The following is a 14,390-nucleotide window of genomic DNA, read 5'->3' on the forward strand; positions in this document are numbered from 1 at the left end:
GCCACCAGGGAGGGCCCTATAGTTATTCTTTTATTGGGATTATTATTGTTACTGTAATTGAGCCAGAGCCATGTTAATGTGTTTCTTTCTTTCTTCCTTAGGGTTATTCCCATTGTGTTGATGTTTATATAAAACAATGCCAGGAGGTAACATAGCAGTACACTTTATTGTGTTTTATTATATTTTGTTAATTTGTTTATGAGCCATTTAAAAATTTACTGACTTTAAAATAACTGCTTTTTTAGGGTGCTTACTTGAGAAATGATATATTTGAAGATGCAGCAATACTCTGTCAACGGGTGAACAAACAAGTTGGTGATATCTTTAGTAATCCAGAAACAGTACTGGCAAAACTTATACAAAATGTGTTTGAAATCAAACTACAGGTAATTTTAAATATTGACTATTTCTGAAGGTAATACATGACTTTCCCCCTCTGTTTTAAAAGTTCTTTGTAATTTAGTTTGTATATGTAGTGATCTGCTTCAGGGAAGGGGAAAGAATGATAGTATGATCCTTTTTTTAAAGATTTATTTTAATTATTTATGCATACAAGAACGGGGGTGTAGGCCAGAGGTGCAGGGAGGTAAGAGGATTCAACAGAGATACAGTGGGGGAGCATAACAGGTAGATTACTAAAATACACTGTTGAGTGGGGCAGTGGGCAAGACATGAGAGGTCTGCTATGCCATGTGAATCAGCTTCTTGGCTGGGAATTGAACTTGTTGTTGATAGCTTCATAACTGAGACTGAACCCCTTGCACCACTAGCGAGGCCCTGCTTTTTTTTTTAACAAGATTTTAGGGAACAGATCATGAAGTGTCATCAGAGCTCTTTAAAAGTTTGTGTGACCATTATAGCAGAAGCAGCAATAACATTATTAGTAATAATACCAGATTTTAGTAGGGTAGCCTTGACTTTTACCTTTGTTGGCCAGTTGTTGGCATTTGTGAAACTAAACAAGAATTTAAAATATCATCTGTAGAATAGACTAACATGAAAAGGAAAAAAACAGAAGTTTACAATTTTGACTCCCATGCTACATTTTCTGAATTATGTTTCCCACTGGATTAAGCAATATTTAATAAGTGATTGTTTTTAAAACTTAAGTCATGACTCTTTAATAGCCTTCAAAGGTACTATATTGTATTTCTCCAGAAATGAGGGGTATTATGTATAGCATTTCTCAGTTAATAGTACTTCCTATTAATGTCTCAGTGGATACTAATTTTACCCCGATAACAATTTAGGAAATAATGCTTTTTGTAATTTGAGTCTATTGATTTTCTTTTTGGTTCTTTTGTTTGTTAAATGTGCTTCATGAGATCAGATAGACCAATATAAAAAGAAATTTTCAAATTACCAATATTTAGTCCTACGGTTAATTAGATCTGTAGGTAAATATAAGAAACAATAAAATTTTAAAGCTTAGTTTTTATTCTTCAATATTTGGTATATTATTTATGTGTTGACATTTTCATTGGCTTTTAAATAAACAATTCAAGACTGTACTTTTAGAAAAGAAAATCTTGGTGGAAAATACAATGTTTACTTGCTTTTTTTCTTTTTTTAGACTTTTGTGAAAGACCAGTTAGAAGAATGTAGGAAGTCTGATGCAGAGCAATATCTCAAAAATCTCTATGATCTATATACAAGGTATATTTTTAATTACTAGAAAATAACAGATTTTAGGTTTTCTTATATTTAATTGATATGAGGAAGTATTCAGATATTTTTGAATAACTGTCGTGGCAGTGTCCATTTTAGCATTAAATGCTTGGCTGTATAAATTAGTATTCTTATAAAAGCATTCTTATTGTGTTCACTTTAGGAGTTGGATATTATGCTTTGTATTAATGTGCTTTCATAAAATCTTGTTTAACTTGTTTAAACTAAGACTTAAGAATTATGATTCTGATTTTTATTATGAGCTAGTTTACTGTTCTTTCATTTTTTCCCCTGAGAATTCATATAATACTACTGTCTGAACTTAAAACTTTAGAAATTGAAAAAGGAAATGACAGCTTCTTAAAAAATGACAATTTCAGCCTTAAGTTCAATGGGAGAATTTGTCTTGTGCTTTTTTTTGGTAAATGGTAGTGTTACACTTAGAAATTTTTATTAGAAGCTTCACATGGAGTGGTTTTCCAATCAATTGCCATTTTCAGTGTTGTCATTTTAGGAGGAAGGTTTTTAAAAGTAACCATTTCAACAAGCAACACCAGTGACCCTATCTTCAGTAGTGAGAAACAGAAAATTAGGGGAAAGTTCTTATAAACAAAGATAAAAGAAAATATAGAATAGACCTGCTAATATTCTTTCTTGGATCTCATGTCATGAATGGCATTAGATCATACTTGGAGCCAGTCTGCCACTGTTGTCATTTCTAGACTGGTTCAGGGTCACTCTGCTAAGTCATCCTTAGGAGTTTATGGCAGGCTTCAAAACTAATGTTAATGTTACTCATGCTACCCTATATAACTGTATAGCTGTTCTCACTATTACAGGGCTCAAAGAATGGTGGTTTAACATAGTTTATTGAAAAAATATATTTCATAGTATTAAAATATACCTAAAATATGAATTTATGTTTTTTCCCCTTTTTCCATGAAAAGAACCACCAATCTTTCCAGCAAGTTGATGGAGTTTAACTTAGGTACTGATAAACAGACTTTCTTGTCTAAGCTTATCAAATCCATTTTCATTTCCTATTTGGAGAACTATATTGAGGTGGAGATTGGATATTTGAAAAGCAGAAGTGCAATGATCCTACAACGCTATTATGATTCAAAAAATCATCAGAAGAGGTCCATTGGCACAGGAGGGTGAGTGCTTTTCTTAAATGTTATAGTTAAAATTAAAGATACGAATTTTATTAATTGGACAAATGTCACTGGGATTTTTTATGAAGAACTTTTTTTAAGATTCATTTTTATTATGCATTCAAGAGCTGGGGTATCAGCTAGACATCATATAGACATGAGAGGATTCACCAGATAATGGGGAGCAGAACAGGCAGATCTGCTGAAATATACTGCTGAAGGGAACAGCGGGTGATATAGGAGAGGTCTACTGCACTGGGTTAGCTTCTTGGCCAGGGAAATTTGTCCTGCAGTAGCTGCTGATAGCTTCATAGTATTGAGTCTTAATCCTTGAGCCACCAGGAAGGCCCTACGAAGAATTTTTTTAATCCATTTTATTTATACTATTGATAAAATACTTTCTCTTGAATCACATGTTGAAATGATCTATCATAAAAGGTAGTAGAAAGCATGTGATTTTTTCCTGTTGCTTCAAGTATTAAAAAGCCTCAGCAGTAGTTAGGAGTTTAGGTTCCCTGACCTTTTTAATAACATGGTTATAAAATTATTAATAACAAAGCCTGCAATTATTTACACACTGGAAGAAAATAATTTAGTCAAAGAAATAGTGGCACCATAGTTATCCAGATCTCAACTTTCTGGAACCTAGGGTGGATTCTAGGATGACTAGAAACAGAATGACTTCCGTGGTGCCTTTTGATCTCAGTCTAGAGTGCACATGCACACAGCCAAATCAATTGCCCAGTTGTCAGACACTAAATGATGATTGGGAAGAGGCTGTAATTAAGAGTAAGAGGTAACATAAAATGCTGTGGCAAGTAAAGGAAGAGGAAAAGCTAAGGAACAATAAAAACTACTTCACTAATAAACTGGAATCTATAAATATTCAAATTATCTAACCTTTATTAGATACCACTATATAATATTCAAGTGACCTTCAGTCTGTAGAAAAACTAAATTATGTTTAATGTTTCTTGTTTAGTAACGAAGAAATATACAAGATATACAAATGACTAAATATATTAAAAGCTATTAAAATTTTAAAGTTTTAAGCAATCACTTAGCTTTTGGAAATACTAGCTTATTTGGAAAAGCTTACTTTCTAAGCAAGCCAAACTAGGAGTTTTGTCTATTGAGTCAGAATTATAGAACTGAAAAAGATTTGAGTAACTCCACATATACTTACTTTTTTGAATGAAAGCTTTCTTTTAAGAGATTAGTGCTTCCCTTACTTCACAGAACTTACTGTTGAAATTACAAATTTAGGATCCTGAGTATTGGTACATTTTTCTTTGTTCGTGTAATCGGCACTAAATTTGAGAATGCTTGAAAGTGAAATATATGTTGTGTCCTTTTTTCATTTGTTGATATGATGCGCTAGTATTCAAGATTTGAAAGAGAGAATTAGACAACGTACCAACTTGCCACTGGGACCAAGTATTGATACTCATGGGGAAACTTTCCTGTCTCAAGAAGTGGTGGTTAATCTTTTACAAGAAACCAAACAAGCCTTTGAAAGATGTCATAGGGTAAGAGTGATTGTAAATTTATTTACTTACTGACCTTGTGTTTACTAAGATGTAAATCTGCACTATAGTGAAGAACAGCTACTTTTTTTGTAATAAAAAAAGATGAAGTTCTTGTTTGGAAATAGGATTATTAAAGATTATATAGAAATGCATTTTAATATAATTTTAAAGTTGAGTATATAAGATTTTTCTTACGACTCAGACATTCTGTAACTATCAGTTAGGTTCAGTTGATAGTGTTTACAACTTCTATATCTTTGCCAGTTTTCTGTCTTTCTCTTTGAATTTATGGATGTAAATAGGGAGAGGAAATATATAATCTTTTCTTTGTGACTTTGAGCATTTGTTGAGCATTAGTGAGCAGAGAAAGGATATGATGGTTGAGGTAGAGAGATGATAAAGGGGTAAAGGTTAGCATGGTTATTAAGACTTTAAAAGGGAATTGGGCAATACCAAATCAGTATTTATAATCAATGGCGATTTAGAGGATTTATATATGAAAGACTTCCTCAGCTCCCTATGTACATCAAATAGACATTACTGAGAAAGTACAAGAATGGAGATGACAAATAGCAGAAATCAATTGATAAATAATTGAGGAAGCAATTATAAAACTGAGAGATAAATTTCAAACTTTTTAAAGAAAAATTTCATTTTCTCCTCAATATAGCTACTACTAATCATTTTGGTACTGATTACAGCAGCAGCACTCTCAAGATAAAAACAAGCACATTTTATTGTAAGCTTATTATGTCCCAAACACGTAAACATGCATTTTCGTGTTTTATTTCCAGCTCAAAGCTAGGATGTAAGTACTGTTAATATTATTCCCTTTTTATAGATAAAAAAAAAAAATTGAGGCATGGAGGTGTAAAATAACACCTCAGTGGTTCGCTTCATCAGGAAATGATGAAGCTGGAATTTGAACTTGTTATATTTTAAAACGCATATGTTAATGATATCCCCCTCCCCAGACCCTGATAAAATAAAAAATTCTTTTTGTTCTGAGCTTTGTTAGAATACTCCCAGTTCAGTCAGTGGATCTCAAGCCTCTTTTACTCTGATTCACAATGAGAAATACACTTTACTTAGCAATCCAGTGTGTGGGTGTATATGTCTGTGTGTGGTATGTCTGTATGTGTGGACAGTATTTCTTGCAACTATACTTGTTTTTACTGTGTCCATTATACTTTATTTTCTATTGATTCACTCTAACAGATTAGTAGTGGATGCAAACCAAGTTTGAAAACTTTGCGCTGTTATAAACCAGGAGAGTTGTAGACAAATAGCATTGTAACTGTATGTGCATATATGTGAAGAGAGGTTTTAGGAGTGGAGAGGAAATTATTGTTATACCTAAAAAAACTGACTACTTTATATATGAAGCTGATGTCTTAAAAAATGTTGATTTTTTTTTAAGGAAGATATTGAGGAATGATATATTTTGTTTTGCATTTTAAAGCTCTCTGATCCTTCTGATTTACCAAGGAATGCCTTTAGAATTTTTACAATTCTTGTGGAATTTTTATGTATTGAGCATATTGATTATGCTTTGGAAACAGGACTTGCTGGTATGTATAGATTTATTATACTTTGTGTAAAATTCCTTTGAACCAGGAATGAAGACATTATTTAACTGTTAAGGACTGTTACAAGAAAAATGATTGAAGTTATACATGGCTCATGTGAATCATTGGGGATGAGAGAATGAGGAAGGGAAGGACAAGGAATATTTCAAAATTATTCATTCATTGATTAGTTTTTCAGTTTATTTCAGCAAGTAAATAGTGAAAACTTGAGAATAAAATAACTGGATGGATTTTAATTGCTATTGACAAACTTAATTTTACTCTTTTGATCACAAAAGTTATTGTTGATTTATTAAAACAGAAGTTACTTTTATTCATGTCCCATATATAAAACCACATTCCTTTTTCTGGTATCAAGATGAATTTTTTTTTTTTTAAAGATTTATTTATTTATTCATACAGAACTGGGGTACAGGCCAGAGATGCGGAGGGTGAGAGGATTCACCAAGAACAGAGTGGGGAGCAGAACAGGCAGATCGACGAAGTACACTGCTGAGGGGAGCAGCGGGCGGGCCAGGAGAGGTCTGCCACGCCATGTGGTCACCTCCGGGGCAGGGGAGATCGAACTCATGCGTAGTTGACTTAAGCTTCTTAGTGCAGTGCTTTAACCCGCTGCGCCACCAGGGAGGGCCAAGATGAATTTTTTAAAATATACTTCTAATATATGCATACTTTACAATTTTAGGAATTCCTTCTTCAGATTCTAGGAATGCAAATCTCTATTTTTTGGATGTTGTGCAACAAGCCAATACTATTTTTCATCTCTTTGACAAGCAGTTTAATGATCACCTTATGCCACTAATAAGGTTAGTCAAATTATTTGATTGTCATTGGTATTGCAATGAATATTACAGTATTTTATGTATCATTTAGTTAAATTTCACAAGTAATACATTTTCATAAAAATACCAAACAGGACAGGAGAATGTGAAAACAAAAAAGAAAAGAACTTTTCTTTCTTGCCTTTTTTTCTCTTCCAACTATGATAATAATACTGATTTGAAGAGATTATTTTTATAAACCTAAATCTGATGTGAAAGAACCTGTAGGTTATTGAAACTCAGCAAATTTGACATCCTTCAAAAGATCTAACAAGCATTGTCTACTTGTACCCACTTGTCATAAAGATACATAGCAAAATCCTTTATGAGATTAAGGGGACAGATTTTGATAAGTAAGGCTTGATTGAGATCCTTGTCGATTTATATGAATTTTTAAAAAGATTTACTTACTCATGCATACAAGAACTGGGGTACAAGCCAGAGGTCCAGGTGGTGAGAGGATTCACTAGAGACAAAGTGGGGAGCAAAACAGGTAGATTGGTGAAGTACACTGCTGAGGGGAACAGTGGACAAAAACAGGAGAGGTCTGCTGTGCCATGTGGGAAGTATGTGTGTCTTGGATTTGTGAGCAAATTAAATATATTTTTTGATTGTGTGTATAAATATGTATATATAACTACACGTATGCATATGAAAAAGTTTTGGAATTCTAGGGTTACTAATGGGATTTTTTTTTCCTTTAAATATTAAACAGTTCTTCTCCTAAGTTATCTGAATGCCTACAAAAGAAAAAAGAAATAATTGAACAAATGGAGATGAAATTGGATACTGGCATTGATAGGCAAGTTATTTTACCTTTTTTTAATTGTAAAACACTTTTATAACACATGAAAGTGGTTTTCAGAGAAGAAAAATGCCTTTCTTCATTCCACTGTTTTGCTATCTAGCATTAGGTATTATTTTGACATCTTGCCTTCATCCTTAATAGAATTCTCTTAAGTTTTTTCTGCACGTCACTATGTCTAGTTTTACTTTTAAACCAGATTAATTTAAAACTATTTTTCGTAAATCCCCCTATACACTTGTAGACTACAAACTCCTTAAAAACAGGTGTGTAACATAGAAGCTTTTTATTTATCATTTTCTTACTTAAATCTGAAATGCTTTAAACAAATACACTAATTATCTAAAAGTAATTTCTACTAAGTGAATACAAACTACATTCAAGAAGTTTTCATATAGTTAACTTAATTGTGGTTAATCACCTATTCACATTATCGGTCTCTGTCCTTTATTTTTTAGATGATGGTTAAGTATATATTGACTGATGATAACAGCTACCATTTATGAAGCATTTGCTCTGTGCCAGGTATATGGCACAGATTATTCCATATATTAGGTAGGAAATACTATTTCCATTTTACAGATGAGGAAACGGAGGCTTAAAGAAATTAAGTAATTTGCTCAGGATCACACAGTTAATGGTGGTAGAGCTGGGACTCAAATTCTAAAGCCCATGCTACTAGGTTTGGGTATGTCTTCTTTTATTTACTATAATTCTACTCCTTTCACTTCTGTTCAAGAAAGCATATTTGCAAATTAGTTACAGTGCTGGAATCCAATCTAATTTATGAAAATAAATAAATTTTGTTAGTAACAAATCACTTGCAACTCACCTCCAAATATATTCTCAATAAGATCAAGGTCTACTAAAATATGATAATAAGGGAAAGCAACATAAAATTGAAGAATAAAGCTGGAAAATACAAAAATGAGACTCAAATTACTTTAGTAAAGAATTAGCTGCTTAACAGAATCCTAAAAACTGGTTTCTCCCTTTGCTTTTAGTTAGAATTACATGAGTACATACTTAGTCTTGCTTTAATATCATTGCAATGCATACACACACACACACACACACACACACACATATATATATGTATGTTATAATCAGCACTTTTAAGAAGTATTTTCTTAACCTAAATTCTTCATTAACTAAAGTTGTTTCTTCCTGCTTTTCCTTAAAATACCTGAAATTTATTTTGGGAAGGGAGGAGATTAGATATATTAATAAGCCTTCAAAAGAATGTGAATATTTATTTCCTAGTGGTCTTCTTAATATGTATAGATTTACAGATGTATAGTTTCTTTAATTGCCCTAGTTGACTTTTTGAAGCCATAGTCATCTGTGATGTGAGTTGTTATTATTCCTTTACTCATGTGTTGGGACCAGGAGGTAAGCTGAGCATTCACCTGGATCCTTGCTGATAGTTTTAGACAAGTATCCATCTACCAGAACGTCTTTTCCTTGGAAGTTCATTCACGTTCATTTCTGCTGTCATGTTTGTGACCCATTTATTTTTCTTGATCATCTCTGTTTCCGTTACCTGCTCCTGTATCCCACAGGACCTTTGTTACCATTATTAACAAAATCTGAAACCTCCCTACAATTTTCTATTCTGCCAGTTCTGCTTACATGTTTTTTGACCTCAGTTGTAAATGTAGATCTTAATATTTCATCTTTTGACAACTTTTTCTCCTTTTCCTAACTTTCCTTGTCATTTTAAAAGTGCTTGGTTCATCTCTTGATTTTTCTCCCTCATAACTATTTCCTTGAACAATAACAGCTCCTATACCAGATGTGGTTCAATGCAGTCTCTTTTTTTATCCATAAATGGGTGACTAACTGCTGTTGAAAAATATCACATCACACAACCCAAACTTTATTGACACTACTACACACCCATGTTCTTATTTCTCAGTTGAGTGTTGAGTACCACTTAAACAACCTCCTGCTTATTTTTAGAAACTCATGTGTCCCATGAAACTCATGTTCCTTTCACCTGCTCTTCCAGATGTTGGCCATTCTTAGGTCCTATGTATTTCTCTCTCTCCAAGTATTTCTGTAAATCGTTTGCCTTTTAGTTCCATAGTTATTAAAGAAATAAATAAGTGATGGGCTTCTAAGATTGTTAATAGTTACTTAAGTTATCAGGCAAACAAATTATTGCCTGTGTTTTGAGTAGGAAGCTAGTAAAACCAAGAATTCTTTGATATCAAGACTTAGAATTTACTTTTTAAAAAGTTCTCATGTCTATCAATAACAAAGTAAGATAAATAAAAGTAAATGTAAAATAATTAGATCAAATACATGGTATTCTCCATTCTCTAGGACTTTAAATTGTATGATTGGACAGATGAAGCACATCTTGGCTGCAGAACAAAAGAAAACAGACTTTAAGCCAGAAGATGAAAACAATGTTTTGATTCAGTATACTAATGTGAGTAAAATGATTTGATGTGTTATAAGAATATCTGCTTTGTTAATACTTTGTTAACATTTTTGCTGGTATATCTTTTATACCTATAAATTGGTACATTATCTGTTTGATAAGAGTAGAAAAAATTTTTCAGGCCTGTGCTAAAGTCTGTGCTTATGTAAGAAAACAAGTGGAGAAGATTAAAAATTCCATGGATGGAAAGAATGTGGATACAGTTCTGATGGAACTTGGAGTACGTTTTCACCGACTTGTTTATGAGCATCTTCAACAATATTCCTACAGCTGTATGGGTGGCATGTTAGCAATTTGTGATGTAGCCGAATATAGAAAGTGTGCCAAAGACTTCAAGGTATGTACACAAATGTCAAACTTGTCCATAGATTCAACAACATAAGTCAGATCATTAAAAATCTGTATTGGATCAGGAAGAGAAAAAAAAAGCAATTGTAGACCCTCCCTGCTGGTGCAGCGGGTTAAAGCACAGCACTAAGAAGCTAAAGCCACTTCCTCATGAGTTCGATCCCTGCCTGCCCCGGAGGTGACCACATGGCGCGGCAGACCTCTCCTGACCCGCCCGCTGCTCCCCTCAGCAGTGTACTTTGTCGATCTGCCTATTCTGCTCCCCACTCTGTCCCTGGTGAAGCCTCTCGCCGCTCCTGAGCCTCTGGCCTGTACTCCAGTTCTGTATGCACAAATAAATAAATCTTAAAAAAAAAAAAAAGCAATTGTAATAAAAATAAAAACAAAAACAATGAGCAAATATAAATCAGAGACATTTTACAGGGGTGGGGAGGGGAATAGGATCAAAACTCTGTCAGGAAGAGCACATAGGACTTTGATGATGACACATGGGTGAACTGGTGGTGGGAAGTCCACAGGGATTTACAGCTGACAACATGAAAAAATGCACAAAATGAAGAATGATGTAAATAAGTAAATTTTTAAAAATTTGTATTGACAAAGCCATTAATGAAACTTTCATAATTAGTTGATTTTTGAAGCGAGATAGAGCTAACATTTCCTGCCAGAAAAAGTATAATTATGATCATATTTTCAATATTAATACATTTTTGTTTTGTGCTTCATTTTAGATAGGCCATATTTCAGTTTTGGTCCACAAAAGCTTGTTGACTTACATAACTAATACAACATATTCTACATGTTAGGAGAACATGTTTTCTTAATATATCTCTCTCTGAAATCAGTTTTTCTTTACATTAAAATTATTTAAGTTCTAAAACTAATAACTAGTTCTAGACCATAAAGTATAATTACTATTGAAGAAATTTGACGTAATACGAATTGTTTCAAAAAGATTGTAGCAAGTTTGAATAATGTTTAAAATATTTGAGTTTTAACATTTTAGATATTTTTAAGAATTCGAATCTACTGAGCTCCTTTCTCAAATGAATTAAGTCCTAACTGACAGTATTTAAGTGAGAATTTATGAACTAATTATAAAACTGGAAGTAATTTTGCTTCATTGTTTTTTTCTTTTCTCATTTCAATTCAGATTCCACTGGTATTACAGCTTTTTGATACCCTGCATGCACTTTGCAATCTTCTGGTAGTTGCCCCTGATAATTTAAAGCAAGTCTGCTCAGGAGAACAACTTGCTAATCTGGACAAGAACATTCTTCACTCCTTCGTACAACTTCGTGCTGATTATAGATCTGCTCGCCTTGCTCGACATTTCAGCTGAGGTCGAATTTACAAGAGAAATGTGTTGATAGAAAGGCCTTGGTTGATAGAAAGCACAGGAGATTTCTTATGATACAGCCAACATTTTATGGAAAAATGACTGGAGAAACAGCAGCCATACTTAGATTCGAAATTTTATTTGAATTTGGACACTACTAACCATATTTTGTTTTTTCATCCTGAAGTTGAATTTTAATTTCATTTTTGAACTTAAAGATTTCATATTCTATGAAAATACATGTAGTTCTCATCTTGGACAATGTTGTTCTCAGAATACAAATACGTTATCAGTGTTCTAGTCCTTACTGTTTAGCGTACTCCAATGGGAAATGGGATATTTCACCATCCTGTTTTATTTAATAGGTAAAATACAGCAAAACTACACTTATTATTTATCATTTTTAATGACCATTTCAGCACTCATTGTTAATCAAATTATTGTAGGTTTCCCTAGAGAACATTTTGCTGCTTTCCTGAAGAATTAACCTTTCAGCATAATTTCCATAGTTGGTTGATTAGACATTTTTCTGAGGTACAGTAATACTATTCTAAGAAAAATGTTATAAACTAAACTAAAATGATGAAAAATTTTATGTAGATATTGAGAGTAGATCAGAATAGATCTGCTTTCTGAGTAAAAGAAAAACAAAGTTTACTATTTCTTATTTGGTGAACAGATTTTAAGCCAATGATAGCAAGAAATTAATGTAACTACCTTGTTTTATATTTCATTTAAGATAAGGTGGAGGGCCTTAACTAAAGGACCATATTTATTCATTATTTTAATATTATAAGGGAAGTGGAAAAGTGAGGTATAATCTAAATGGTGCATATGAGAAGTGAAATACTGAAAGTGTTTAGCAGGATGCAATTTTTTAAGATTTTTCTGTCTTAATGCTAAACTTGAATAAGATGGAGTGACTAAACATGCAGGTAGTCTTCTATTTTAAGAGGAATTGGGACTGATAAATAGCATGTAAATTCTAAAATGGGATGAACTTTGCAAGGACTTGTTGCTATCCAAATCTATAGTTTGTGTCATCTTTTTCAAAACATTTCTGAAGTAATTCCTGAATGTAGTTAATTGAATTGGCTTACTACGGTGACATAATAAATCACTTATAAAATTTTAAACATCAAGTGGAAATTTAGAAAGGCCATTACTCTATAATCTCTATAGACTTGCTTTGCAAGAATTCTTAATGTGTAGTGTTTCCTCTTCCATTGTGTTGTTCATAAGAACGTATAAATTTGAATGTTCAACTCATTCTTAGCATTTTTTTCACTTTAATGTAGGCTTTTTGTCTTAAATTTGGAAAACTGCTTTTCTTTTAAAATTATGTTTCTGAATGTTCATAACTTTACCAAATCTTCCAACTCCAGAGCTAGTTATTGTTTAAGTTACTATTGACTGGATTTCCTTTATTTTCTGTTTATCCCAGTGTTTTCAAGGTAAGCAAGAGAAATGAAGTATGCCAATTTTATCAAAGCATTTTTCAATTTTGTGGCAGCTTTAGAAGACTGTCTAGTTTTCTGTTCCTTAGCCAATGGAAAACTAGAACAAGTTTCGGATACTAGAGAAAGTCATATGCTTGTATTGTTGCCATTTTAGAAAGCTCTGATGTGAATTCAAAGTATACCTCTGTTACTTAAAGCCAACAATTTTAAGGCAGTAGTTTTACTGGCTATTTGAACTCTTTGTACACTGTGTCAATTTGTTTAAAAAAAGAAAAAAAAAAGAAAAAATATCAAATAAAATGAGAGAACATTTTAAGACTTCCACATTGTAGAAGCACTTCAAATTATTTTGTTTGAATTAAGTTTTAAAATGTAAAACATAATTGTTCCTTAAATATTTTGTTTATTATTTCCATGCTTGAGTCATGTGCAATATTTTCTACTATGTCCATTGATAGGGCAGTGATAAAACTCATAAGTGAATACTTAATTTAGGCGTGTTAACATTAATATTCAATAAACAAATTCCTGCAATTGTTTTTTTTATTTCACTCCATTTTTACATTTTAAAAACATTCATATTGGTTTTTATAAATTATTTTTTGCTTAGGTTTTTTTATATATTCCTGATTTTTCATAGTTCTGTTTTTTTCAGCAGAAAATAGTACTTGGCTATCTAAGAAATTAGCCAAAATAGATTGTCTTTCTCTAAAAATTGTTTTGTATAAAACACCATGAATTCTTTGTATTCTGACTATTAATGTATCTTTATATTTATGTTCATCACAAAAATTTGCCCAGAATGTATAACTCAACGGAGATTCTCAATAAATAAGTGTATTTCATATGCTGAGGGTAAAATTTTAGGTAATGGTAATAGAACTTTGTATATTAGTAACGTTAGCCAACATTTGAATAAGGAGAAGCTCTTTAGTTTACCACAATTCCAGATGAACTAACATGTTTTGAAGTTGAAAGTATCTTCTAAAACATTGGAAATTATCTTTCTAAAACTTGAATATATTGTTTACATAAAATGGTACAGAAAGTGAAATGCTTCTATAACTAATGATACTGAAAATGACAGTCACCTGGAATAAAGGAATAGTGCTTACAAAGAATCATTAATACCTCAGTTGGATAGATTTTTAAAAAGTTATTTGTTCTTCCAACACAGTTATTAACCTCATTTATTAATCTTCACCATTGTTGGAAGTTGCTAGGACTT

At 32.2% G+C, this 14,390-nt stretch overlaps 1 protein-coding gene across 1 annotated transcript in view; it reads left to right on the top strand.

Annotated features, from left to right (window-relative positions):
• EXOC5 (exocyst complex component 5) overlaps positions 1 to 13,733 on the top strand; it is a 41,293-nt gene extending 27,560 nt beyond the window's left edge. The window contains exons 8-18 of the mRNA XM_004681842.2: positions 102 to 146; positions 246 to 386; positions 1,574 to 1,656; positions 2,616 to 2,825; positions 4,204 to 4,351; positions 5,814 to 5,922; positions 6,626 to 6,746; positions 7,477 to 7,563; positions 9,895 to 10,003; positions 10,137 to 10,352; positions 11,517 to 13,733. Coding sequence (XP_004681899.1) covers positions 102 to 146; positions 246 to 386; positions 1,574 to 1,656; positions 2,616 to 2,825; positions 4,204 to 4,351; positions 5,814 to 5,922; positions 6,626 to 6,746; positions 7,477 to 7,563; positions 9,895 to 10,003; positions 10,137 to 10,352; positions 11,517 to 11,705 — 1,458 coding nt within the window. The 3' untranslated portion in view covers positions 11,706 to 13,733. The remainder of the gene's footprint in view (positions 1 to 101; positions 147 to 245; positions 387 to 1,573; positions 1,657 to 2,615; positions 2,826 to 4,203; positions 4,352 to 5,813; positions 5,923 to 6,625; positions 6,747 to 7,476; positions 7,564 to 9,894; positions 10,004 to 10,136; positions 10,353 to 11,516) is intronic.
• Positions 13,734 to 14,390: the final 657 nt, after the last annotated feature.

This window comes from Condylura cristata, unplaced genomic scaffold, assembly GCF_000260355.1.
Source record: "Condylura cristata isolate star-nosed mole 26May11 unplaced genomic scaffold, ConCri1.0 scaffold00013, whole genome shotgun sequence".
Lineage (NCBI taxonomy): Eukaryota > Metazoa > Chordata > Mammalia > Eulipotyphla > Talpidae > Condylura > Condylura cristata.